The 23,636-nt window shown below is 52.0% G+C and overlaps 1 protein-coding gene and 1 long non-coding RNA gene across 27 annotated transcripts in view; one reads left to right on the top strand and one right to left on the bottom strand.

The window, feature by feature from the left end:
• Window positions 1-4,868, bottom strand: part of LOC142497122 (uncharacterized) — a 20,811-nt gene extending 15,943 nt beyond the window's left edge. Inside the window, exon 1 of the long non-coding RNA XR_012802180.1 lies at window positions 4,040-4,868. This is a non-coding gene — a long non-coding RNA (uncharacterized LOC142497122). The remainder of the gene's footprint in view (window positions 1-4,039) is intronic.
• Window positions 1-23,636, top strand: part of MACF1 (microtubule actin crosslinking factor 1) — a 121,972-nt gene that overhangs the window by 15,301 nt on the left and 83,035 nt on the right. For 13 of the 26 annotated variants that reach the window (XM_075604503.1, XM_075604510.1, XM_075604511.1 and 10 more), the window contains 34 exons: window positions 5,434-5,495; window positions 5,572-5,661; window positions 6,242-6,319; window positions 6,474-6,566; window positions 8,911-9,077; window positions 9,162-9,274; window positions 9,366-9,472; window positions 9,555-9,674; window positions 9,760-9,855; window positions 11,942-12,069; window positions 12,151-12,244; window positions 12,850-13,004; window positions 13,424-13,691; window positions 13,844-13,972; window positions 14,142-14,219; window positions 14,480-14,641; window positions 14,731-14,835; window positions 15,232-15,327; window positions 15,522-15,647; window positions 15,759-15,911; window positions 16,024-16,178; window positions 16,347-16,473; window positions 16,559-16,742; window positions 17,619-17,782; window positions 17,884-18,062; window positions 18,566-18,704; window positions 18,843-19,036; window positions 19,156-19,318; window positions 19,597-19,680; window positions 19,991-20,098; window positions 20,176-20,274; window positions 20,615-20,743; window positions 21,539-21,627; window positions 21,725-21,860. In XM_075604503.1, the coding sequence (XP_075460618.1) occupies window positions 5,434-5,495; window positions 5,572-5,661; window positions 6,242-6,319; window positions 6,474-6,566; window positions 8,911-9,077; window positions 9,162-9,274; window positions 9,366-9,472; window positions 9,555-9,674; window positions 9,760-9,855; window positions 11,942-12,069; window positions 12,151-12,244; window positions 12,850-13,004; window positions 13,424-13,691; window positions 13,844-13,972; window positions 14,142-14,219; window positions 14,480-14,641; window positions 14,731-14,835; window positions 15,232-15,327; window positions 15,522-15,647; window positions 15,759-15,911; window positions 16,024-16,178; window positions 16,347-16,473; window positions 16,559-16,742; window positions 17,619-17,782; window positions 17,884-18,062; window positions 18,566-18,704; window positions 18,843-19,036; window positions 19,156-19,318; window positions 19,597-19,680; window positions 19,991-20,098; window positions 20,176-20,274; window positions 20,615-20,743; window positions 21,539-21,627; window positions 21,725-21,860 (4,370 nt within the window). Of the gene's footprint in view, window positions 1-4,289; window positions 4,688-5,433; window positions 5,496-5,571; window positions 5,662-6,241; window positions 6,320-6,473; window positions 6,567-7,577; window positions 8,506-8,910; window positions 9,078-9,161; window positions 9,275-9,365; window positions 9,473-9,554; window positions 9,675-9,759; window positions 9,856-11,941; window positions 12,070-12,150; window positions 12,245-12,849; window positions 13,005-13,423; window positions 13,692-13,843; window positions 13,973-14,141; window positions 14,220-14,479; window positions 14,642-14,730; window positions 14,836-15,231; window positions 15,328-15,521; window positions 15,648-15,758; window positions 15,912-16,023; window positions 16,179-16,346; window positions 16,474-16,558; window positions 16,743-17,618; window positions 17,783-17,883; window positions 18,063-18,565; window positions 18,705-18,842; window positions 19,037-19,155; window positions 19,319-19,596; window positions 19,681-19,990; window positions 20,099-20,175; window positions 20,275-20,614; window positions 20,744-21,538; window positions 21,628-21,724; window positions 21,861-23,636 lie in introns of those variants that run through there. The other 13 variants (XM_075604493.1, XM_075604504.1, XM_075604497.1 and 10 more) reach the window with 4 other exon arrangements.

Below are 23,636 nucleotides of genomic sequence, written 5' to 3'. Positions count from 1 at the left end.
CCCCCCCTCCTCTCGCTCTCTTTTCCCCCCCCCTCTCGCTCTCTTTCCCCCCCCCATCTCTCGCTCTCTTTCCCCCCCCCCTCCTCTCGCTCTCACTGCGGTCAGAGGAGACTGTTAATTGACAAGCATTCACAGAGCACAAAGAAAAGGGACTTGTGCTTACTTTCTAATGAAAGAAAAGAGTACAGTATGTTTGGGGGGTGTAACTGCTTGGGTGCATGGGACTTTACCGGGGGGCGTAGGGTTCTGCCTAGTGACACTGTGTTAGGTGACTTGGATTCAAAGGTAGGTAAGTCTGCTGGTGAGAAAAGTTGTTATTGTTATTCTTATAGAGTCAGCCATTGACTCAGCGCTTTACTTCTGCTTTTAGACTGAAGGTGTGGTAATGCTGGGTGGGAGAGATGTGTCACTGCTGGGTGACATGGTGTTGGTTGGGGCGCAGTGGCGCAAGAAGTGTCAATACTGGTTTACAAGATATCGGGGGGGGGGGAGTGTCACTGCTGGGTAACTGGGGGGGGGGGGAGGTGTCACTGCTGGGTAACTGGGGGGGGGAGGTATCACTGCTGGTTAACTGGGGGGGAGAGGGAGGTGTCACTGCTGGGTAACTGGGGGGAGAGGGAGGTGTCACTGCTGGGCAACTGGGGGGGGGGGAGGTATCACTGCTGGGTAACTGGGGGGAGAGGGAGGTGTCACTGCTGGGTAACTGGGGGGGAGAGGGAGGTGTCACTGCTGGGTAACTGGGGGGAGAGGGAGGTGTCACTGCTGGGTAACTGGGGGGAGAGGGAGGTGTCACTGCTGGGTAACTGGGGGGAGAGGGAGGTGTCACTGCTGGGTAACTGGGGGGAGAGGGAGGTGTCACTGCTGGGCAACTGGGGGGGGGGGGAGGGAGGTGTCACTGCTGGGCAACTGGGGGGGGAGGGAGGTGTCACTGCAGGGTAACTGGGGGGAGAGGGAGGTGTCACTGCTGGGTAACTGGGGGGAGAGGGAGGTGTCACTGCTGGGTAACTGGGGGGAGAGGGAGGTGTCACTGCTGGGCAACTGGGGGGGAGGGAGGTATCGCTGCTGGGTAACTGGGGGGGGAGGGAGGTATCACTGCTGGGCAACTGGGGGGGAGAGGGAGGTGTCACTGCTGGGCAACTGGGGGGGAGGGAGGTGTCACTGCTGGGTAACTGGGGGGAGAGGGAGGTGTCACTGCTGGGTAACTGGGGGGAGAGGGAGGTGTCACTGCTGGGCAACTGGGGGGGGAGAGGGAGGTGTCACTGCTGGGCAACGGGGGGGGAGAGGGAGGTATCACTGCTGGGCAACTGGGGGGGGGAGGGAGGTATCACTGCTGGGTAACTGGGGGGGGAGGGAGGTATCACTGCTGGGTAACTGGGGGGGGGAGGGAGGTATCACTGCTGGGCAACTGGGGGGGAGAGGGAGGTGTCACTGCTGGGCAACTGGGGGGAGAGGGAGGTGTCACTGCTGGGTAACTGGGGGGAGAGGGAGGTGTCACTGCTTGGTAACTGGGGGGGGGGGGGAGGTATCACTGCTGGGTAACTGGGGGGGGGGAGGGAGGTATCACTGCTGGGCAATTGGGGGGAGAGGGAGGTGTCACTGCTGGGCAACTGGGGGGAGAGGGAGGTGTCACTGCTGGGTAACTGGGGGGAGAGGGAGGTGTCACTGCTGGGCAACTGGGGGGGAGGGAGGTGTCACTGCTGGGCAACTGGGGGGGGAGAGGGAGGTGTCACTGCTGGGTAACTGGGGGGGGGGAGGGAGGTATCACTGCTGGGCAACTGGGGGGGGGAGGGAGGTATCACTGCTGGGCAACTGGGGGGAGAGGGAGGTGTCACTGCTGGGTAACTGGGGGGAGAGGGAGGTGTCACTGCTGGGTAACTGGGGGGAGAGGGAGGTGTCACTGCTGGGTAACGGGGGGGGGGAGGGAGGTATCACTGCTGGGTAACTGGGGGGAGAGGGGAGGTGTCACTGCTGGGTAACTGGGGGGGAGAGGGAGGTGTCACTGCTGGGTAACTGGGGGGAGAGGGAGGTGTCACTGCTGGGTAACTGGGGGGAGAGGGAGGTGTCACTGCTGGGCAACTGGTGGGGGGAGGGAGGTATCACTGCTGGGCAACTGGGGGGGAGAGGGAGGTGTCACTGCTGGGCAACTGGGGGGGGGGAGGGAGGTATCACTGCTGGGTAACTGGGGGGGGGGAGGGAGGTATCACTGGGCAACTGGGGGGAGAGGGAGGTGTCACTGCTGGGTAACTGGGGGGAGAGGGAGGTGTCACTGCTGGGTAACTGGGGGAGAGGGAGGTGTCACTGCTGGGCAACTGGGGGGGGGAGGGAGGGTATCACTGCTGGGTAACTGGGGGGAGAGGGAGGTGTCACTGCTGGGCAACTGGGGGGGGAGGGAGGTGTCACTGCTGGGTAACTGGGGGGAGAGGGAGGTGTCACTGCTGGGCAACTGGGGGGGAGAGGGAGGTGTCACTGCTGGGCAACTGGGGGGGGGGAGGGAGGTATCACTGCTGGGTAACTGGGGGAGAGGGAGGTGTCACTGCTGGGCAACTGGGGGGGGGGAGGGAGGTATCACTGCTGGGTAACTGGGGGGAGAGGGAGGTGTCACTGCTGGGCAACTGGGGGGGAGAGGGAGGTGTCACTGCTGGGCAACTGGGGGGAGAGGGAGGTGTAACTGGGGGGGGGAGGGAGGTGTCACTGCTGGGCAACTGGGGGGGGGGAGGGAGGTGTCACTGCTGGGCAACTGGGGGGAGAGGGAGGTGTCACTGCTGGGTTACTGGGGGGAGAGGGAGGTGTCACTGCTGGGCAACGGGGGGGGGGAGGGAGGTATCACTGCTGGGCAACTGGGGGGGGGGAGGGAGGTGTCACTGCTGGGCAACTGGGGGGGAGGGAGGTGTCACTGCTGGGCAACTGGGTGGGGGGGGAGGGAGGTGTCACTGCTGGGCAACTGGGGGGGGAGGGAGGTATCACTGCTGGCAACTGGGGGGGGGGGAGGGAGGTGTCACTGCTGGGCAACTGGGGGGGAGGGAGGTGTCACTGCTGGGCAACTGGGGAGGGGGAGGGAGGTATCACTGCTGGGCAACTGGGGGGGGGGAGGGAGGTGTCACTGCTGGGCAACTGGGGGGGAGGGAGGTGTCACTGCTGGGCAACTGGGGGGGAGGGAGGGAGGTGTCACTGCTGGGCAACTGGGTGGGGGGGAGGGAGGTGTCACTGGTGGTGCAACTGGGTTGCGAGGAGGGAGGTGTCACTGCTGGGCAACGGGTGGGGGGGAGGTGTCACTGCTGGGCAACTGGGGGGGGAGGGAGGCATCACTGCTGGGTAACTGGGTACTGGGAGGAAAGGGAGGCATCACTGCTGGGTTAGAAGATATTGGGGGAAGGGGAAGAATCACTGCTGGGTATTGGGGGGAAGAGGTGTCACTGCTGGGTAACTGGGGGGAAGAGGGAAATGTCACTACTGGGTTAGAGGATATCGAGTGGGAAAGGTGTCACTGCTGGGTGACAGTGTATGGTGGGAAGCAGAGTTTCATTGCTGGCTAGTTGTGGGGAGAGGTGTCACTGTTGGGTAATGGTATCAGGGGGCAGGGTGTTACTGCTGGGTGACAGCAATTAGCTATCCTCCTAGGAGAAGGAGCAATCACAGAACTGGCTGCACATTATATCCGCATCTGTCACATATGTCCCCCTACACCCCACATCCTGATTTCCAATAGTTACCCATGTACCTTGTAAATATTGTAACTTGCCCCCTATGTTATTTATACTTTGGCAACACTGGAATGCATCTCCCAGGCCAATAGAGCTTATTTGATTTGTATTTTGGACAAAGGTATCCCTTCTGGGTGACAGAGTATTGAGGGGAGCTGTCACTGCTGGCAGACAGGAAGGGAGGGGTGTTAGTGCTGGTATTGGGGGGGGGGGGCGACTGGTTGGTAGTGTGCAGTGGTGAGTGAAGTGGTGTTAAAGGGAGGTGTGTTTTTGTTTTTTGACTAGATAAGGTGTAGAGGAGTGTCATTGCTGTGGTGACAAAAGGACGTGACTTGTACCTCTTGCGCAGAGCAGGCTGATGACAGATGGGCGTGTGGATCTTGCAGTGTCCTTGTGTGGAATTCCAACTTGTGATAAGCTGGACAGAGGAACGCAGGACGCAGCATGCGTATTGGAGCTGGGCATCGCCGTGTCCTTCCCTCCCCCGCTCTTCTCAGTGGGGTGGGGGGGATGTCGGTGCTCATTCCTCTGCCAGGTTGACTGGAGGCTGATCCTGGACTGGGAGGGGTCAGGTGGGATTCTTTAGTATGTCCCAGCTGGGGTGGAGGCGGGTTTGTACCTGAACAGCTGAGGATGAATGTGGTGGCCCCAGGCTCTTCAGGAGCAGCTTCCTGAGTAGGAAAAGACAGGCTCCGTGAAATCGCAGAGGGACAGGACCCAGATCCTGCACAGCCTGTACCATGAGGGAACCCAACTTCACTCGACTATCACGCTAGGTGCCTCGGGTCGAGAGAGTCTTCTGCTGTGAGCCCACGGACATCCTGTAGGATGTGGGAGGTGTCTTGTAGATGAGACACGCTGCGTACGGATCCCACGGGGTCGGTCACCGTGACAGGAAGGCAGGTGCAGGGACTCTGCCATGTGGTGCTCAGGCCCCGGGCAGAGCCTGGCGAGCTCTCACCTGGCCTGTCAGATGTGCTGCATGGGTCAGTATGCTCCTCAGGAGGGGAAGGGGCAGGTGGGGGAGGGGTCGGCTGCGACTTTGAACCTTATTGCATCAAAGGCCATTTGCCTTCCTCTTTTTTTTTCTGCGTGCTCAGAGCTTAGTATATTTAGCAATAATCCTTTAGCTGAGTTAACATCCACAGGATAAAGTGTGTGTGTGGCATGTAGGGGGAGCTCAGGTCTGACACGTGTAGAGGGATCTGTGTCTGGAGTTTATCTTTGTCACATCATGTGGTGCCATGTCTCCCTGACTGACTTTTTATACTTTCCCCCCCCCCCCCTCCCTCCCTCCCTCTCACAATATACACATCTCATCTCTTTTATCTGTGTTCTAACCATAAACTGCGTCTCTAGATTATTGGAACTGTCTCTTAATCCGCACAGAGATTGAGCTGCTGTGGGAAGGTCTGCTGGATTATGGTAATCTCTTCGCTGGGGGTGGGCGAGAGAATCCATACAGGTTGTGACGTCTCTCACAACTACTTCAGTGAGATTGTAAGCTCTTCGGGGCAGGGACTCCTTTTCCTAATGTTACTTTTCTGTCTGACGCGCTTATTCCCGTTGTGTTATATCATTATGTCCCGTGTGTTACTGCTATGAAGCGCTACTTACATGGATGGCGCTATGTAAATAAAGATATGCGTGAGGGGAGCGGGCTAGGGGTGTAAGAGGATGCACTCCTCACATTAGGGTTTTACTTCATATCGTCGCCTCCTCTCTCTTTCAGATGAACGAGACCGTGTCCAGAAGAAAACTTTCACGAAATGGGTCAATAAGCACCTCATCAAGGTACCCCTCTCTCTGTCTTTCTGCCACTGCCCAGGTATTCCCTGCCACCCCTCTCACAGATCTGTCTCCTCTGCAGGTTCGCAAACACATCAATGATCTGTATGAGGACCTCCGGGACGGGCACAACCTCGTTTCTCTGCTGGAGGTGCTGTCCGGGGTGAGATTGGTAAGTACCCTGCCCCGTGCTGCTGCTCCTCCTTGTTCCCCTGCGTGCTCTCTCCCCATGCTCGGGAAGTACCCGTGCCTCACAGTCTCATTGCCATATCCATCAGACTAAGGACCCTGGGGCTCAGCGGAGCCTGCGACTACACCGCCTGCCGTCCCGCCACCGTCTGAGTGAGGAGGCCGAAGACGAGGCTGATGATGACGCTGTATGTCCCCAGAGCTGTGACTCTTGTCAGATAACCCAGGGGGCACCTTTCTGCACAGTGTGTGAGGGGCGCCCAGCACTGGGTCCTCTGTCCGTAGGCACAGTGGTGGCCGTGTGCTGTGTGGCTTTTTAGCATGAGCATGAGGGGAAACACTGTAACCATGTACATGTGTTCACGTGTGAGCAGGGACGTCATCTTTACACTCAGTCACAGCATGCAGTGAAATACAATGTCCTACTACTCTGTACCAGAAGGAAGAGAGATGAGGGGTATCAGGGGTCCACTAACTCGCACACTGCTCTTTTGCCCACTCTTTAACTTTGCAACTCTCCTCTGTCTCTCTGGTTGCTAATCGCTTGCCATCTTGTCTTGCAGCCCCGAGAGAAGGGCAGGATGCGTTTCCATCGGCTGCAGAACGTGCAGATAGCGCTGGACTTCCTGAAGCAGCGGCAGGTAAAGATTGGACACAGGGAGTGGGATACAGCATGGGCTGCCCTGTGAATGTGTTGAGGGCATGCTGTGGGCACAGCGCGCTGCCAGCTAACCTGTGGCATTGTCACGTGTCTGCGCGAGGGTGCCCTGCTGAGAAACTGTTATCTCTGAACAGGTGAAACTGGTGAATATCAGAAATGATGACATCACTGATGGAAACCCAAAGCTGACACTGGGACTCATATGGACCATAATTCTTCACTTCCAGGTATGAACGTGACTCGCGTGTCTCCTGTGGTAGGAAGTTGCCTGGGTTCCAGGCACCGTGGCTGAAAGTACATTATATGATTGGGGGGAAAGAAAACATGGGGCCGTTGCTTCCTGGTAGCTGGGACAGATAGCGTGGTTGGAAGGGTGGGGATTTGTTGGAGCAGGGTTTCTCAACTCCAGTCCTCAAGGGCCACCAACAGGCCAGATTTCCAGGATAGCCCTGCTTCAGCACAGGTGGTGCAGTCTTTGACTGAGCCATTTCTTGAGCCACATGTGCTGAAGCAGGGATATCCTGGACACCTGACCTGTAGCTCTTGAGGACTGGAGTTGAGAACCCTTGTGTTGGAGGAATAGAGATGGGTCTGGTCAGGGTTATTTCAGAGATGAAGGCCTTAATGTATAGATCCCAATGCCAGCACTCTGATTAGCAAAGCCTCAGTGAGGAGGGTCCCAGCACATTACAGTTATATGCACAAGCCAATCCTTCCTCTGCTCTCAGCATCCCCACCCTCTCATATTCTCCTGCACGTTGGAAGACTCGCGGTCTGCAGTCTCTCCGACCCTCACGCGTCCTTCCTCTCTCCAGCCAGTGCCAGCGAGTGTTTAAGTTTTACACCGTGTAAACGAACATTTACAGACTAGCAAGAGTTAGCAGGAATAAGTAGCTCCTGGCTGCAAGAGGGACCGATAATGTGACATGTGACCGACTCCTAAAATGCATTCTATAAAATTGGGGAGGGGGGTAGCGTATGATCCCCCCCCCCCTCTCCCCCTTCCCCACCCTTGAGTTTGCACAGCTTCCTTCATGGACTATCTTCCCCCTCACTTGCTCCCTTTGCTCTGTCATCCTCATCTCTATTCTCTCTCCTTTGCCTTCTGTCCTTCCCGATCCCTCTCCCCCCCTCCTTCCTCCTTTTCTGGGCGGGGTTTAGTTACCTCATTGGTACAGAGGAAACTGCATCCAATCAGCAGCCACTTTGCTTTTAGGTGCTGTGATTCGTTCACTGCAGCGAGATGCAGGGATGGCTCGGTCTGTAAGATGTCTGTCTGAGGCAGGCTCCGGCTGCAGGCTTTGGGAATGAGAGGGGAGCGGGGGGATGTGTGAGCTGTCGCCTGGGAAATGTCTGCATTTCCAGCAGTGGGCGAGGCGCTGAGCTCGGCATCCTCGCCTGTCCTGTCTGCCTGCAGCATCGTAGCTGCATTAATGCTTTGACGACATGGGGAATTCTGTGAGCTGTGTGAGGAAACCGAAGGAGCCGGGGCGGGGGAAGGGGCCACATCCAAGCAAGCGCAAGAGGCGGTTTAGGCCTAAGAAAAAGGACCGTGGACACGGGGGAGAGGAGGAGCACCAGGGCGGCTCACAGAAGGAGAAGAGTGGGGAGGCATCCAAAAAGTTTAAGGCATATGAAGGGGGTGAGGATCCTCGTCGCACCGCGAGCCCCCAGCGCAATCCCGCAGAGGAAGGGAGAGTGCTTCAGGTGAGAGAGACATTGCACGGGGAGCTGCAGAGAGCCACGCTGCTGTGCACGGATCACTCGCCTACCTCGGCCACGGGATCTCAGCCGGAGGGGACCACAGTCATAGCCCACATTTTGGAGACCGGCCGTCAAAATACGGTCAGAACCGTGGTGGAATTTGGTGTGGCAGGAAGCGGGAAGAGACGAGCAGTCCTGCTGCCTTTTAACATGAGGTCAGAGAAGCTGGAAGATGCTGCTGGAGGAGCACAGAGCGCTGGGATCAGCTCTGGTACTGCTGATTCAGAGACCATCTCAGAACTGGTCTCTCCCTGCCCCCTCATGCAACTGATGGAAGCTCAGGAGTTCGTTAGCCTGTCGGACAAAGCCATAACAGAAGACGTTGTACCTCTCAGTCAGTCCTGGGGCCTTGACCATTCTTCCTCAGGATACTGCAGTGACCCAACCTCACAGCCAGTGCAGGTGGGACCCAGCAGTCTTTACTCCTTTTGTTACTCCTTGTTGGTGAAGCCTTCCCAACCCTGCACACATTATCCTGCTCACAGTAGATGAGCTGTATATAGAGGCATTGTTTGATGCATTAAGTTTCAGTTCAATGATCGTGCGTTTCTGTGCCCTCAGATTTTTGCATTCTTAGAGGGGACAGTAAAAACAAAACCAGAGAAACCAACATAAAATGTGTGCGACGCTGAAATGTTTTGGGTGGATATTCAGGGCATGTAACAGGTGTGAAATATCACACTCTTCTTGTGCCTCAGATTTATGCAGCGAGAGATGGCAGAGGTTGCTTGGGGAGGAGATGCCGCTCACGCACAGGAACGATAGATGAATTAATTATGCTGGATCTTTGTTTCCTTATCTCTGCAGATCTCTGATATTTATGTAAGTGGGGAGTCCGGGGACATGTCTGCTAAGGAGAAGCTGCTCCTGTGGACACAGAAGGTGACAGCTGGTTACATTGGAGTCAAATGCACCAACTTCTCCTCTTGCTGGAATGACGGCAAGATGTTTAATGCCCTCATTCACCGGTACAGGTAGGTAGCGCTTCCCTTGGTTGGTGTTAGCGAGTGCTGTGGTGTTTTTGGGTTCATGTCCCAGTACCATCTTCCTGTGTTTAGACCGGACCTGGTGGACTTGCAGAAAGTAGAAGTGCAGAGTAACCGGGAGAACCTGGAGCAGGCGTTTGAGATTGCAGAGAGTCTGGGTATCACCAGGTTACTGGATGCAGAAGGTACGTACATTTTGAGTGGGGTTGGTATGTACCCCTCTGGGGGGCGGGGGGGAGCCTGCGTGTTCTCACGTTCTGCCATTTCACTCCACAGATGTTGATGTGCAATCTCCCGATGAGAAGTCTGTGATCACATACGTGTCTTCTATTTATGATGCCTTTCCCAAGGTCCCAGAGGGAGCCGAAGGGATCAACGCCACGGTAAGTTTGCCCGCGCTTGTCTCTCTTGGGGGGGCCCCCTGCTCAGCTCCTAGAGCCCTCTCACTCAGCATTATTTCTGCAGGAGGTGGATTCTCGTGCTCTGGAATACCAGGAAAGGGTGGTCTCTCTGACGCAGTGGATCAGGCAGCATGTGCTTCTCATGTCTGACAAATTCTTCCCACAGAACCCTGTGGATTTAAAGGTACATGGTGGGGGCCTCTCTGCTGGGGGAGGGGAGTGCCAGGATTGGCAAGCGTCGCACACTCATACTCGCTGGTCTCTTGCAGGCACTTTATAATCAGTACATACACATCAAAGAAACTGAAATTCCAGCAAAAGAACAAGAGAAAGGACAAATAAAAAAATTATATCAGATGTTACAGGTAATTACATTCCCCTTGTATTTCATTCACTCTCTACCAGCGACGGCCGCTCCTCTTTCTTGACATTCGCTTTTCTCAGCGTGACTTGTTTTTCCTCCAATAGCCTGTTTTAAACAGTTCTTATCTCTCACTTTCCTTCTTATTCTCGCGCTTTCCCTCTCCCTCATCGCTCTCGCTTTCTCTCCCTCATCTCTCGCTTTCTTGCTCCCTCATCTCTCACTTTCTCCCTCATCGCTCTCGCGCTTTGGCTCTCTCGCTCATCGCTCTTGCGCTTTCTCTCTCTCTCATCTCGCTTTCTCTCTCCCTCATCTCTCTCACTTTCTCTCTCCCTCATCGCTCTCGCTCTTTGGCTCTCTCGGTCATCGCTCTCCCACTTTCTCTCTCCCTCATCGCTCTTGCTTTCCCTCTCCCTCATCGCTCTCTCACTTTCTCTCTCCCTCATCGCTCTTGCTTTCCCTCTCCCTCATCGCTCTCTCACTTTCTCTCTCCCTCATCGCTCTTGCGCTTTCTTTCTCCCTCATCGCTCTTGCGCTTTCTCTCGCCCTCATCGCTCTTGCGCTTTCTCTCTCCCTCATCGCTCTTGCGCTTTCTCTCTCCCTCATCGCTCTTGCGCTTTCTCTCTCCCTCATCGCTCTTGCGCTTTCTCTCTCTCTCATCTCGCTTTCTCTCTCCCTCATCGCTCTTGCTTTCCCTCTCCCTCATCGCTCTCTCACTTTCTCTCTCCCTCATCGCTCTTGCTTTCCCTCTCCCTCATCGCTCTCTCACTTTCTCTCTCCCTCATCGCTCTTGCTTTCCCTCTCCCTCATCGCTCTCTCACTTTCTCTCTCCCTCATCGCTCTTGCACTTTCTCTCTCCCTCATCGCTCTTGCGCTTTCTCTCTCCCTCATCGCTCTTGCGCTTTCTCTCTCCCTCATCGCTCTTGCGCTTTCTCTCTCCCTCATCGCTCTTGCGCTTTCTCTCTCCCTCATCGCTCTTGCGCTTTCTCTCTCCCTCATCGCTCTTGCGCTTTTTCTCTCCCTCATCGCTCTTGCGCTTTCTCTCTCCATCGTCGCTCTCGCGCTTTCTCTCTCCCTCGTCGCTCTCATGCTTTCTCTCTACCTTATCGCTCTAGCGCTTTCTCTCTACCTTATCGCTCTCGCGCCTTCTCTCTCACTTATCGCTCTCGTGCTTTCTCTCTCCCTTATCGCTCTTGCGCTTTCTCTCTCACTTATCGCTCTCGCGCTTTCTCTCTCCCTTATCGCTCTTGCGCTTTCTCTCTCCCTTATCGCTCTCGTGCTTTCTCTCTCCCTTATCGCTCTCGTGCTTTCTCTCTCCCTTATCGCTCTCGCGCTTTCTCTCTACCTTATCGCTCTCGCGCTTTCTCTCTCACTTATCGCTCTCGTGCTTTCTCTCTCCCTTATCGCTCTTGCGCTTTCTCTCTCCCTTATCGCTCTCACACTTTCTCTCTCCCTCATCGCTCTCGTGCTTTCTCTCTCCCTCGTCGCTCTCGTGCTTTCTCTCTCCCTCGTCGCTCTCGTGCTTTCTCTCTCCCTCGTCGCTCTTGCGCTTTCTCACTCCCTCGTCGCTCTCGTGCTTTCTCTCTCCCTCGTCGCTCTCGTGCTTTCTCTCTCCCTCGTCGCTCTCGCGCTTTCTCACTCCCTCGTCGCTCTCGTGCTTTCTCTCTCCCTCGCCGCTCTCGCGCTTTCTCTCTCCCCCGTCGCTCTCGCGCTGTGGCTGTCTCCACCATTGCTTTTGCGCGGTGGCTCTCTCCCCATCGCTCTCTCTCTCTCCCTCTGCGCTCTCTCTCCTTCCCCGCCCTCTCCTTCCCCGCCCTCTCCTTTCCCCCTCTCCCTCCCCCCATCTTTTTCCCCCCCTCCTTTTTCCCCCCTCCCCTCCTTGCTCTTCCTACAGTCTTCTTGCTTCTCTGTTTCTCTCTAGCTCGTCTCCTCTCTTTCTCTCATGCTCTGCTCTCTTCCTTCTCTCTCTCGTGTTGTGTTTTTGTCTTTTTCTCGCACTTCTCTCACTTCTCTCTCTTCCTTTTCTCAGCCCATAATCTAGTCTTTCTCCAGACTTACGTTCTCCCCCCCCCCCCCCCCCCATATTACAGGCCTGGATTGAGTTTGGTCGCCTCAAGCTTCCGCCATCATTTCACCCCAATGATGTGGAGGAGCAGTGGGGGAAGCTGATCCTTCTGATGCTGGAGAGGGAGAAAGCTCTACGTCCGGCAGTAGAGAAGTGAGCGAGGGGGTGACTGCTCTTAGACATGTGGGTTTCACGTGGATCTGGGGATCACAAGTCCTTCTCTTCCCCTCCCAGGCTGGAATTGCTGCTCCAGATTGCAAACCGGATACAGAACGGCTGCCTGAGCTGTGAAGAGAAGCTGACGCTGGCAAGGAATACACTACAGTCCGTGAGTAACCAGGGGAGGCCCTCCTGCTCACAGTACCCTATGCCCCCGACCCATATGAGTGCCGGTGAGAAGTAACAATAATACTTAGTATTTTTTATAGCACTGACGGTGTACTCGGCTCTGTACATAGAGGGGATTCACTGAGCTCTATTGAGGGGTCTCTGAGCTTGATCCACTGTTAAACCATTTAACACCCTCCCCCCCACAGACACTTAATATTTCAAAAGCTTATATCTCTGGAACGAAGCAAAATCAAATGGGGATGGGGGGGGTTGAGGGAGGAGGGGGAGTGGGAAAGAAAGTAAGATGCAAAAAAAAAATATCAATTGGCTTTAACTGCAATACAAGTCACTGCCAGTTAATGCCGAATGGAGCTTAGTGAATCCTGGCGTAGGAGTCCCTGCCCTGTAGATACATAAAGTAATTTATCCAAGGTCAACAGAGCTAATACTGGGATTTGAACCAGTGACATTACCACTGAGCTACTACTTCAGCCCTATTCCTTTCACACAGCGTACGACAGCGCAAGTAGTGTTTGTGCCAGAGTGCGCCCTCCTCCGCACCGCTTGGCAGCTTCTGAAACACTTTGGGTTTTTACCTTGCAGGACGCAGCTCACATTGAGTGCGGACAGAGAGCTCAGCAGGAGGGTGACGTAATGCAGTTCCTGCAGGAGAGCGAGGAGCTTGTGCATCGGTTGCAGGCGGATGTGCAGATCCTGCGAGATGAGAAGTACTTTCAGGTGGAGGAGCTGGCGTTCAGGTACCTCTTCAGTGGGACAAACTAAGTGTCAGCTGAAAACATTGGCGGTTGGTGTATTAATGCAGAGAGACGTGTGTGTTCTGAAGCACGCCTACCTTTTTCAGTGCACAGTTGCATCAAATGTAGGAAACCTGTTTTTGACGTCTGATGCAGGTTGTGAGAAGCTAGAGTTACATCACCGTAAACATGGCCGACTTTATTGACACACAATGAAGGGTAAAAAATGGTACACAAAGACGCACAGTTTGATGCATCTCATTACAATGAGTGCATTATTTCACTGTTCCCGACCACACTTACTGACGGTGTTCAAGTCGCAAGCTGGGTGGGGCAAAATTGGATCAACATACTTTGATCAATTGATGCTAGACAGTAAGACCAGCGTTTGTCAGAAATAAACTCCCACTTGTTTTTTTTAGAGTTCTGCGAATTCAGGATGAGCTGCTCACTCTGAGGCTGGAATACACCAACCTGTACAGAAGGGGGCACTTCACCACATCAGACCTGCAGCCTTCAGCATCTCTGAGCACTTCTCACCACCAGAGCCTTCACACCACCCCACCCTCATCTACCTCTTGGTTTCGGAAGCCTATGAGTCGAACAGAACTGGTTGCATTGTCATCTTCAGAGGACGAGGGCAGCCTGCGTTTTGTGTATGAGCTGTTGGCCTGGGTGGAGGAGATGCAGGTGTGTGGGAGCAGCATGGGTTTGCTGGACGTGAGCTGCATAGAGTCCCTGGGCAGATTGGGTGGGGTAACAGTACCGGGACTGGATGTTGGGCTGCAGCATTGGGAGGGGGTTGTGCAGTGTTCCGAGGTTACATTGTTTGTCGCTCTCAGATGAAGTTGGAGCGCGCAGAGTGGGGCAGTGATCTGCCTACTGTGGAGACTCAGCTGGAGAATCAACGCCAGGTACACAGCAGTGTGGAGGACCTGGCAGCATCTCTAAGAGAAGCCAGAAGCTATGAGGTGAGCGGTGTCTGCAGTGTGACCTTCTCGGTCTGACGGTGCTATTTGTGTACATGGTTGTGTCTTGCTGTGGTGGTGGAATGTGTGATTGCAAACAAACACATGAGAGCTGATGGCACATGTGAGAGGGGGGCCTCCTTTTTAACGCCATGTCACATTTTCCTGGCAGAGTAAAATGTCTCAGAATTTCCGCAGCAGCTACAGAGAGACGCTCAGCAAACTGGAGACGCAGTACTGCAAACTGAGGGTACGTGTGATAGAGGATGGAGTAGTGGTTAACCCTCACAGCGCCTGTGTAACATTCTGCCAACATCACATGGGCTGACACTAGCCAACCTTGGCATGGCACAATTGCTTGTTTTTCGGGGAGGGCACATAACAAATCTCCTGGAGCAGAGTAGAAAAAAGTCCTCTACCGTTCATATCGCGACCATGTAGTCACTATATGTGCGCTGGTGCTGCGGATATTTCAGCACCGAGAAGTTCAAATGAAAATGTCCCATTCAGGAAACCTCCATCTCCCGCTTGCGGCATCTACAAAGCCTGCACAGTTTCGTGTCTCGAGCCACGGCGCAGATTATCTGGTTAAACGAGAAAGAGGAGGAGGAGCTGGCGTATGACTGGAGCGACGGCAATCCCAACATGGTGGACAAGAAGGATTATTTTACTGTAAGTTCATGGTGACGGAAGAGGCGTGCAGCTCTGTGCCAGGGGTAGGTCGGTGACACGTCTGTCTTTTGTTCCTCTGCCCATGCCAGGAACTAACACAGGAGCTGGATGAGAAGCAGGATGTCATCCAATCTCTGCAGGAAACTGCGGAGCTTCTGTCCCTGGAGAATCACCCAGCAAAGCAAACTGTGGAGGTCAGTGAATGTGGGATGCCCTGTTTGACAGTACAGTGGCTATGAGATGCCCTGTCTGCCAGTGCAGGGGATGGGAGATGTAGTGTCTGACAGTGCAGAGGATGGAGGTTGCAATGCCTCACAGTGCAGTGAATGCGTGGGACTGCTGGTCTGACTGGGCAGTGAATGCGTGGGACCCCCATTGCCCAAGTCGGCAGTGCTGTGCAGGGAATCTAGGCTCAAGCTGTGCAGTGAATGTGGGATCTAGTGCCTGACTGTACAGTGTTGTGCTGTGAATGTGGGATGCTATGTCTGAGGTGTGCAGTTTGCATGCCCTGTGCAGTGAAGGAGGAGAATGAGAAGCTGCCTAATGCAAGGACACAGCTCTCTTTATTGCGTGGTCTCTCTCATTACCAGGCATACAGTGCAGCTGTGTTCTCCCAGTGGCAGTGGGTCCAACAGCTTTGTCTTTGTGTAGAACAGCATGTGAAGGAAAACTCTGCGTATTTCCAGGTAGAGTAAGCCATGCATAACCCCACGATTCCTTGGTTATCTCCTAATCCTCCTCATACTCGCCCCCTTAACTTCTCTCCCAGACGATTGATCCCACCTTCCGTGGCGCTGTGAGACTTTTTTTGTTGCACATGCGACATGTTTGTGACCCTAGCGGCTCTGCACTGATTTCTTATCGCGTCCCCTCCCTGCAGTTCTTCAGTGACATGCGAGAGTCTGAGGTTTACCTGCGAAATCTCCAGGACTCCATCAAGAGGAAGTATTCCTGTGACCGCAACACCAGTGTCACCCGCCTGGAAGATATGCTGCAAGATTCCATGGTGAGAGATGGACCCCCTACATTCCTCCTCCGGCCTCTTCCGCCTACATGTTAAATACACTCGCATGCTGCTTGCACCCTCACACACTTAAGAGGTGTCACTTCTTATTAGGACGAGAAGGAGGAGCTGATACAGTCCAAGAGTTCAGTTGCCAGCCTTGTCGGAAGATCAAAGTACATTGTACAGTTGAAGCCCAGGAACCCAGAGCACGCACTGAGCAGCACTCTGCCTATCAGAGCCATCTGTGATTATCGACAGATAGAGGTAGGACTTGTGGCAGGAATGGTGGGGATTCAATCCGCTTCACACGGTGCGGAGCCAAGTGGATTCTATGCTGGGGTCACGTGGTAATGGTATGTGCTGTTTGGCTTCCTAGATTACCATCAGTAGGAATGATGAGTGTGTGTTGGAAGATAACTCCCAGAGGACCAAGTGGAAGGTGATTAGCCCTACGGGCAATGAGGCCATGGTACCTTCTGTCTGTTTCCTTATTCCACCTCCAAACAAGGAAGCAATAGACATGGCTAACAGGTAAGCACAATATCGCCCATTAGATATGTACATATCTTGGCATTACTCAGGACACAGTTTTAAATCGGCCTCCGGGTTTGATTGGATGACATTAATTGAATGTCTTCAGCTGTGTATGTGCTGCTCCTGTGTGTTGCTTCTTGGTTCTGACACCTCCGTTCTCTGCAGGGTGGAGCAGCTGTATCAGAAAGTGATGTCGCTGTGGCACCAGTTGCACGTGAACACCAAGAGCCTCATTTCTTGGCACTACCTGCGCAAGGACGTAGAAGTGGTACAAGGCTGGAATGTGGAGAAGGTGAGACTCCCACCCAAAGGTCTGACAGCTACCCAGGGAGCCTGCCAGATCAGTGGGGGACTGATTCACTCTCCTCTGCCTCCAGCTTAGGATATTGCCCCTGGGGGAGCGTCTGCAGACTCTGTCCAGCCTTCAGTCTCACTTTGATGACTTCCTGGAGGACAGCCGAGACTCTCAGCTGTTCTCACTCTCAGACCGGCTCCATCTGGAGCAAGAGGTGGATGCTTGTAGGGAGCAGTGCAAACAGATGGTGGACTTGATAGAAACAGGTGAGTGATGTGTGTGTCCAATCAAGAGTGTTCCTCCTTCAGGTTGAAGAAGTAGCTCGCTGATAATGTCACTGCCTTTGAGGCGGGTGAACCCTGGCAAGTCACTATCTCGGCTGTAAGCTCTACGTGAGAGAAACGTGCCTGCAAAATTCAGTGTGCAGTGCTGCACTATATACGAAATCAAAATGGACTGTAAGCCTGTGACTTGTATTGTCCTCTGCCTCCTAGAACACACTTTGGTTTTGAATTTATGTTTAACCTATATTTTTTTAATGTAATGCAAATACCAAAAAAAGGAGGGGGGGGGGGTATGGAGAAAAGATGAGGAAAGGGAAATTGGTTAATAAGGCATTGAAAAATGTCACATCTTCAGTAACTCCAAGGTTACCTTCTCAGTTCATTTATACAACAGCAACAAAGAGAAAAATCCATAGTGTTGATCTCGACAGGAATATCTGAACTGAGCCAGCTCTTATTGCCACAAGTCAGCTGTTTATCCCGAGATCCCAGATTTAATGCCACTTTTTAGCTAAATGGTTTAGGTAAGCTGTAAGTTGTTATGTTATCATGACTTCCTTAATTCTACAGCTCAGGAAAGCAGCGTGTGACTTTCAGCAAGCCGCAGTTAGGCAAGTGGCAGCGATAGGCAAAATCAATTCAAAGTAGATCTGTTAATGTCAGTCAGTTCCCCCCTCCACACCCCCCCCCCCAAAGCTCAAATGTACAGTACCCAGGGAATCTGTATTTCACTTAACTGCTGTATATAAGCTGATGCACATCTGTCCAGAATCCGTCAGTTACTGGGGAGAACCATCATATATGAGAGTGACCAGCATACTCTAACTCTGATTTTGCTGTTCCTGTGTCTCTTTGCAGAAGATAAAGACGAGTCTGTAGCACAGACGTACATGTCGGAGCTTCATAACATCCGCCTGCACTTGGAGCAGTGTGAGCAGAGGCTGGCGAGGAGAATCCAGAGTCCTGCTGGTTATGATGGGGCTGCATTGCATGAGAACACGATCCATATATCAGAGCAAGAGGTTAGCCCTCAGTCTGGTTTAATGGGCGGCCTTAGGAATATTGAGTGCTTCTCTGATAATATATTAATCCCTTTTCTTCTTGGGGTTTGTTTGCCTCTCAGAGGATGCAGGAGGAGCTGAAGAGGTTGAAGTCTGAGCTGTATCTAGTTTCCGACCGTTGTGATCATTTCCTGCACAAGTCTCCATCTGGCTCTAGCACCCAGAATCTGCGCTCACAGCTGGACCTCGTAGTGGGCAGAATGGATCACATGCTCGGTCTTTCCTCTGTCTTCTTGGAAAAGTGAGTTCTCCATTAGAGCTGTTGCCAGTATATTGGGGAGATGGCCCTCACCAGGACGAAGCCTCATTGCAAGAGAAATGATCATCTAGAGGGGCAGTCCCTCCTAGAGCCAAAATTAACCTGGGGCAGTGACGTGCAAGGGGTAAAATCGCTGTGACTGGTGCCTCTTTTACAAGCATCAGACACCTATAAACATTTTGATATCGGGTTTTACAGTCAGAGTGTAAACAAGTTGAGCTGAGACTTGGGAGGGTTAGATTTCCTCTGGCTGCTCCCTTGTGTCTGATGTCACAGTGTGTTCTACAGGAGTTTGCACAGGCAGAGCCTCCTCTCACCTTCCCCTTGTTAATATTCCCTCCTTGACAATGATGAGTAGTGATGTGGCAGGGGAAAACACTTGATTCAGAGATTTTTTGTGCAAATACAACACAAAATAAACACGGCTCTCCAGTACTTTATTTCTCACTCATGCGTCCGGTCCTTTGCCTCCCTTCACACGGCAGGCTGAAGACAGTAGATGTCGTAGTCCGCAGTCTGCAGGGAGCAGAAGCCTTGGTAAAAGGCTTTGAGTCACGGCTGAGCCAGGAGGACACAGTCCCTGCAGATCCCACAGCTATTCAGTCTCAGCAAGCAGTCCTGCAGGTGGGTAATCTGTGGGATAAAGTGGCAGCGCGCTCGTCTCTCAGCTTTGAGTGGAGCATGAACAGTTGGCAAGTAGAGGGCCGCCTCTTGTTTGTGCAACCGCCATTAATAATGTCCTCGATTTTGTTCTCTACACAGCAATGGCTCAGTGAGGTGGAGGAGAAGGCCCCTGTGTTCTCTGCCTTGGAGGAAGATGTTGCCAAGTCAAAGGAAGTGAGGGAGCGTCTGTATCAGAAGAGCCAGGAGCGCAGTGTGGATGTCGAGCACTATCAGGAGAGGACAGCCAAACTTCGAGAGCGCTGGAATGGAGTGCACATTCAGCTGGAAACACGGTGCGTTCTCCTTGTCGCTCTCTGATGTCTTCACCCCGTCCCTCCTGGCTTGTGCTGTTAGATTGCACTAACCAGCTATGGTCCGTATAAATCATTTTCATATTTTACATTTTCTACAGCCAATCGGACCTGACCGGCATCCGGGATGTGCTGAGGAACTATAGGGAGTGTCACAATGAGTTGATTCAGTGGATAGAGACGACCAAAGAGCAGCAAGAGAAGATGAAGCCTGGACAGTCTGAGGACAGGAGGGTCCTCTCAGAGCAGCTCAGGCAACAGACGGTAATATGAGAAAAGGGAGAAAATGTAGCTGCCAGCCTTAAACTAACAGAAGTAAGGTGGAGGCGTAGACAATATTGCAAGAAGTGGGGCTTTTTGTGAGTGTGACAGTGTGGTGTGTATATAATTGTTTCCCCTGCCCGAGGTCTCTCTTCGCCGAGAATATCTTGTAGTGCGCTTTTACGTATGTTGACGAACGTTTACTCTCTCCTGGAGTTTGCATTTTTGTGAGTTCTTCGAGTTGCAGACTTGTATAATGGTTTCCTTGTCTCGTTATCAAGGCTCTGGTGGCTGAAATTGAGCGGAATCAGTGTCGGCTGGATGAGTGTCAGACCTTCTCCCAGCATTACTCGGTGTCTGTGAAGGTGAGTACTGGCAATGACAACTGAGGACATTTTGTCTCTGCATGAGACAAAGTGCGAAGTATAATAATTAGTACTACCATAGAAAATTGACTTTGACTATGAGTATCTGTTCAGCACTGCCTGATAAGTTACTAGTGGCTCTTAAAAAGGCCTCCAATCTTCTTCCGGCTTCAGACTCTAACCTTTCATAACTTCATTAAAAGTGTGTACCTATTCACAAGCTCTGGCACATCTCACATTGTACCGTTTTCACACCCCTGCAAGAAAATTTTGTGAGACCCACAATAAAAGGTGCGTTTGCTATCTGCAGGATTACGAGCTGCAGCTGATGACGTACAGGGCGTTTGTTGAGTCTCAGCAGAAGTCCCCAGGGAAGCGTAGACGCATACAGTCCTCTTCCGACGCCATCACGCAAGAGGTACCTACAACAAATCTCGTTCCGATTACTGTGCTCCTGCTTGCGCTCCGGCCTCACGCGTTCTCTGTTTCCTTCAGTTCATGGACCTACGCACTCGCTACACAGCACTGGTGACTCTGACCACACAGCACGTCAAGTATATCAGCGATGCCTTGCGGAAGCTGGAGGAGGAAGAGGTGACATTCTGCAGAACACCCTATTTTCATAATGTACCAGGGGATCCTGTTCCTGGATAATTCTCTGCTTGTTTCAGGATACGGTCTTAACTGCTCTTTTTTTCCTGCGTTGGAGGCCTCCCAGCTGACAAACTGGGACATTAAATACAGCACCAGAGTAATCAAAGAACAACATCCTTGTCGGTTTCAGAGGGGATGCCATCTCCCTGATAAATCTGGTGCTGTTTTTTTTTGCAGCTGGGAGACTCTGCAGCGGCTTTTATTTCCCCCCCCCCCCTGATTTCTGCATTTTGACCTTAACCCCCCCCCCCCCCTCTTCACCTTCTCTCGTACTACCTAGAAAGTTCTTGAGGAGGAGAAGGAGAGACATGTTGAGGACCTGAAACAACTCACCGGCTGGGTGTCCGGCCTCTCACAAGTTGTGTCACCGTATGGTGCAGATCTAAAGAAATCGATCTCAGAGCAGCAGGTATGTGGGGAGCTCGGCCTTTTGTTTTCCCTCGTTCACTTCCATGTCTGGGATCCTGTCTCTTAGTTACGTGCCCAGAACTCTGCCACCGTGAGAATTCTCTGGTGTGATTTATCTCCAGTTTTGCTTTTACCACCTTGGGGATTATTCATTAAACTGCGATAGAGCCGAGCGGGGGAACTTGTGTTTTTTTGTATTACTTGAATGGGGAGGTTCTTCAGAGCTGGCTAGCGGTCTCCCCGACTCCAGGGTCTGCCTGATTCCTGAGATATTTGCCCTTCTGCTATCGGACAAGAATACTTGTCTGGGGTACACAATATGGCCGTTGAAGTCAGCCTCGCTCCGACGGGCAGAAGAGATAATTGATATTACAGGGAGAAGGTGACTTGGTTTTCTGTTGGTGAAACCACAGCTATATTTGTGGTTTTTGTTATATTAGCAACCAGCACAAATAACTGAAAATATTACAGGGGCAGTGAACTGGGTGGTGGGAGAAGGAGCGACACATCGAGTAAAGACACTGACTCTTAAAAATGATGACACTGAGTTTGACGCAGGGGGGCCTGGTTCAATTCCTGTCCTTGTGACCTTGGGCAAGTCACTTTACCTCCCTGTGCCTCAGGCACCAATAACATAGATTGTGTCTGTACTAACTGATGTACAGAGCCCTGGTTAAGGACACTTTATAAATGTTGTTATGAATAAATAACTGGTTCAGGTGATCTCCAGAAAATTGAGGAAGGGGTATTTATTGTTTTAAAATACTTACACTATGTTTCTCCTACAATCTGCCAGGCACTAAGTGAGGAACTGCTTTCAAAAAAGGACCAGGTTTCACAGGCTGTCAAAACCATGCAGATCTTCCTAGCAAAGCACGGTGACAAGTGAGTGTGTCCGTCTTAATATGTCTCTGCACCTGGAAATGGTATGACGTGGAGATGTCCTGTGATATTTCATTAACCGGCCGTCTTCTGCCCACAGGCTCTCGGCAGAGGAGAGAAGGGAAATATCTTCTCACATTCAAGAACTGAAAGAAACTTACAGTCGTCTGTGTGATGAGTCTGAAAGCCACGTCCAACAGCTTCACAATCAGCTTGCCCACGAGGCTGAGCAGAAGGTAAATAATATATATATATATATACATATATGTGGGAGATTTGGAGACTCTGATTCTCATTTTGTCGAATACAAAATCAGCTGTTTGTCAACTACATGTTCTCGCCCCATCCCCCGGGTGCAGAGGTGCAGCGTCCCTATCAGCACAGGAGGAGCAAGGGATTAAGTGAGCGGAGTCTTCGTTGTTGCCATGAGCATCTGTTACCCTAACAGCCTAAAAACACCATGCAGTGTAAATCCACTCTGATTTTCATGTCGTCACATTTTTCTGATCGTATTGTTAAATCAATGTTATGGCGGATTTTCTTGAGTGCACAGCTTGTGAATGTGGGAGAAGGTGCGCTTTAATACACCACCTGGTTTTCCAGTCTGCTGCAGGGCCTGTAGACCTTAAAATAATGGGTTTTATTTGCAGATAATCTCCCTCCTTCCAAAAAAAGGACATTGAATTGTCCAGAGGCAATAACGTATAGGCAGGCGACATTGATTTGGGTTGATGTCCTCTGTTACTCTGCATACCCTTACAGTAGGTGTCCCGTTCACAGCAGTTTTGTGTTTGGGACCTGTCACTGATTGCTACTGCTGTACCTCACCACTCTCTTTACAAGTACATGTGTACATGTTCATCTCAGAGTTGAACTTAACATCTTTAACTTGCCCAGATCTTCTCTTCCCGCTGTGTCCTTCATGTCTGTTCTTGAACATGCGCACTTTATGTAGTATGTCATTGATACATTCTAACCATGTTTTGCTTCATTGAGTTTGTCTTCATGTGGTTTCATCCCTATTCGTCTGTGCATGTCAATGTTTCAGCGATCGTGGACATGGCATGTCCCTTTTGGGAATGTGTTGTCCTGAAACTGTTTTCTGTTTTAACAAATGTTTAAAAAGGAGCACAGTTAACTGTTTAAGGGTATTATTTGTACTGAGCACGATGTGTCCTATTTGTCGTAAAAAGATTAACTGGCATCCTTGCTTATAAGTTCAACTAACCATCCAGAGTGTAAACTGAAACCCCCGTATAAAAACGAATGGAAGAGATCCATGTCTGTGGGGTTTTCTTGTTGCAAACAATACGTGGCATGCTGGACGCTAACACCAAAGCTTTCCCTATGTGTGTCGTACGGCTCAGCATAAAGTTCTCTTGTCTCTTACGTTTCCGTGGCACCCAACTCACCTTCGGTAAGTAAATACCTTTTGTGTTTCTTGACTTTCTTCTGTGTCCTTGGACCACTCTGTCATGTTTCTTCCTTTTTTTGATGTTCTAATCTGTGTAACACCCTATGGGAGGCGGCACATGGGCCGACACGTGAGGCAAGAAGAGTCCAATAAAAAAAAAGACCATGCCAAACCTGACGTGGAGAATTGATGGTTGGGTGAGGAGGTTCTAAACTAGTGATCTGGCTGGAGGTGACCGGGGAGACCCAGGGTATTAAGGGAATCTGCTCCCTATGAATTGCATGGGCAGTGGTGGCAGTGCTAAGGCTTAGAGAGCACACCTATTGCACAAGGTCTTCTGCTGGTGGTTGGGTTTCATGGTGGTTTCCCCTCTCTGCAGTTGAGGTATAGATGGAGGGTGTTCCAAAACTTTCTTCAGTTTATATCTCCTCCTCTTCCATCATTTATTGTCGTTTTTGCTTTTTACAAATCATATTTTTTTTTTGTGTGTGTACCAATTTTGTATCCTTTCTGTTTGTGAAATCTCAGAAGCTCTTTATTTCTGCTGCTTGCTGCTTTGCACTCGGCTCTGTGAGATGCTAACTCAAGGAAACGATTG

This window comes from Ascaphus truei, chromosome 6 (assembly GCF_040206685.1).
Source record: "Ascaphus truei isolate aAscTru1 chromosome 6, aAscTru1.hap1, whole genome shotgun sequence".
Classification (NCBI taxonomy): Eukaryota; Metazoa; Chordata; class Amphibia; order Anura; family Ascaphidae; genus Ascaphus; species Ascaphus truei.
Note: the sequence above shows the minus strand (reverse complement) of the source record. Positions and strands in the feature narration are given on the sequence as shown.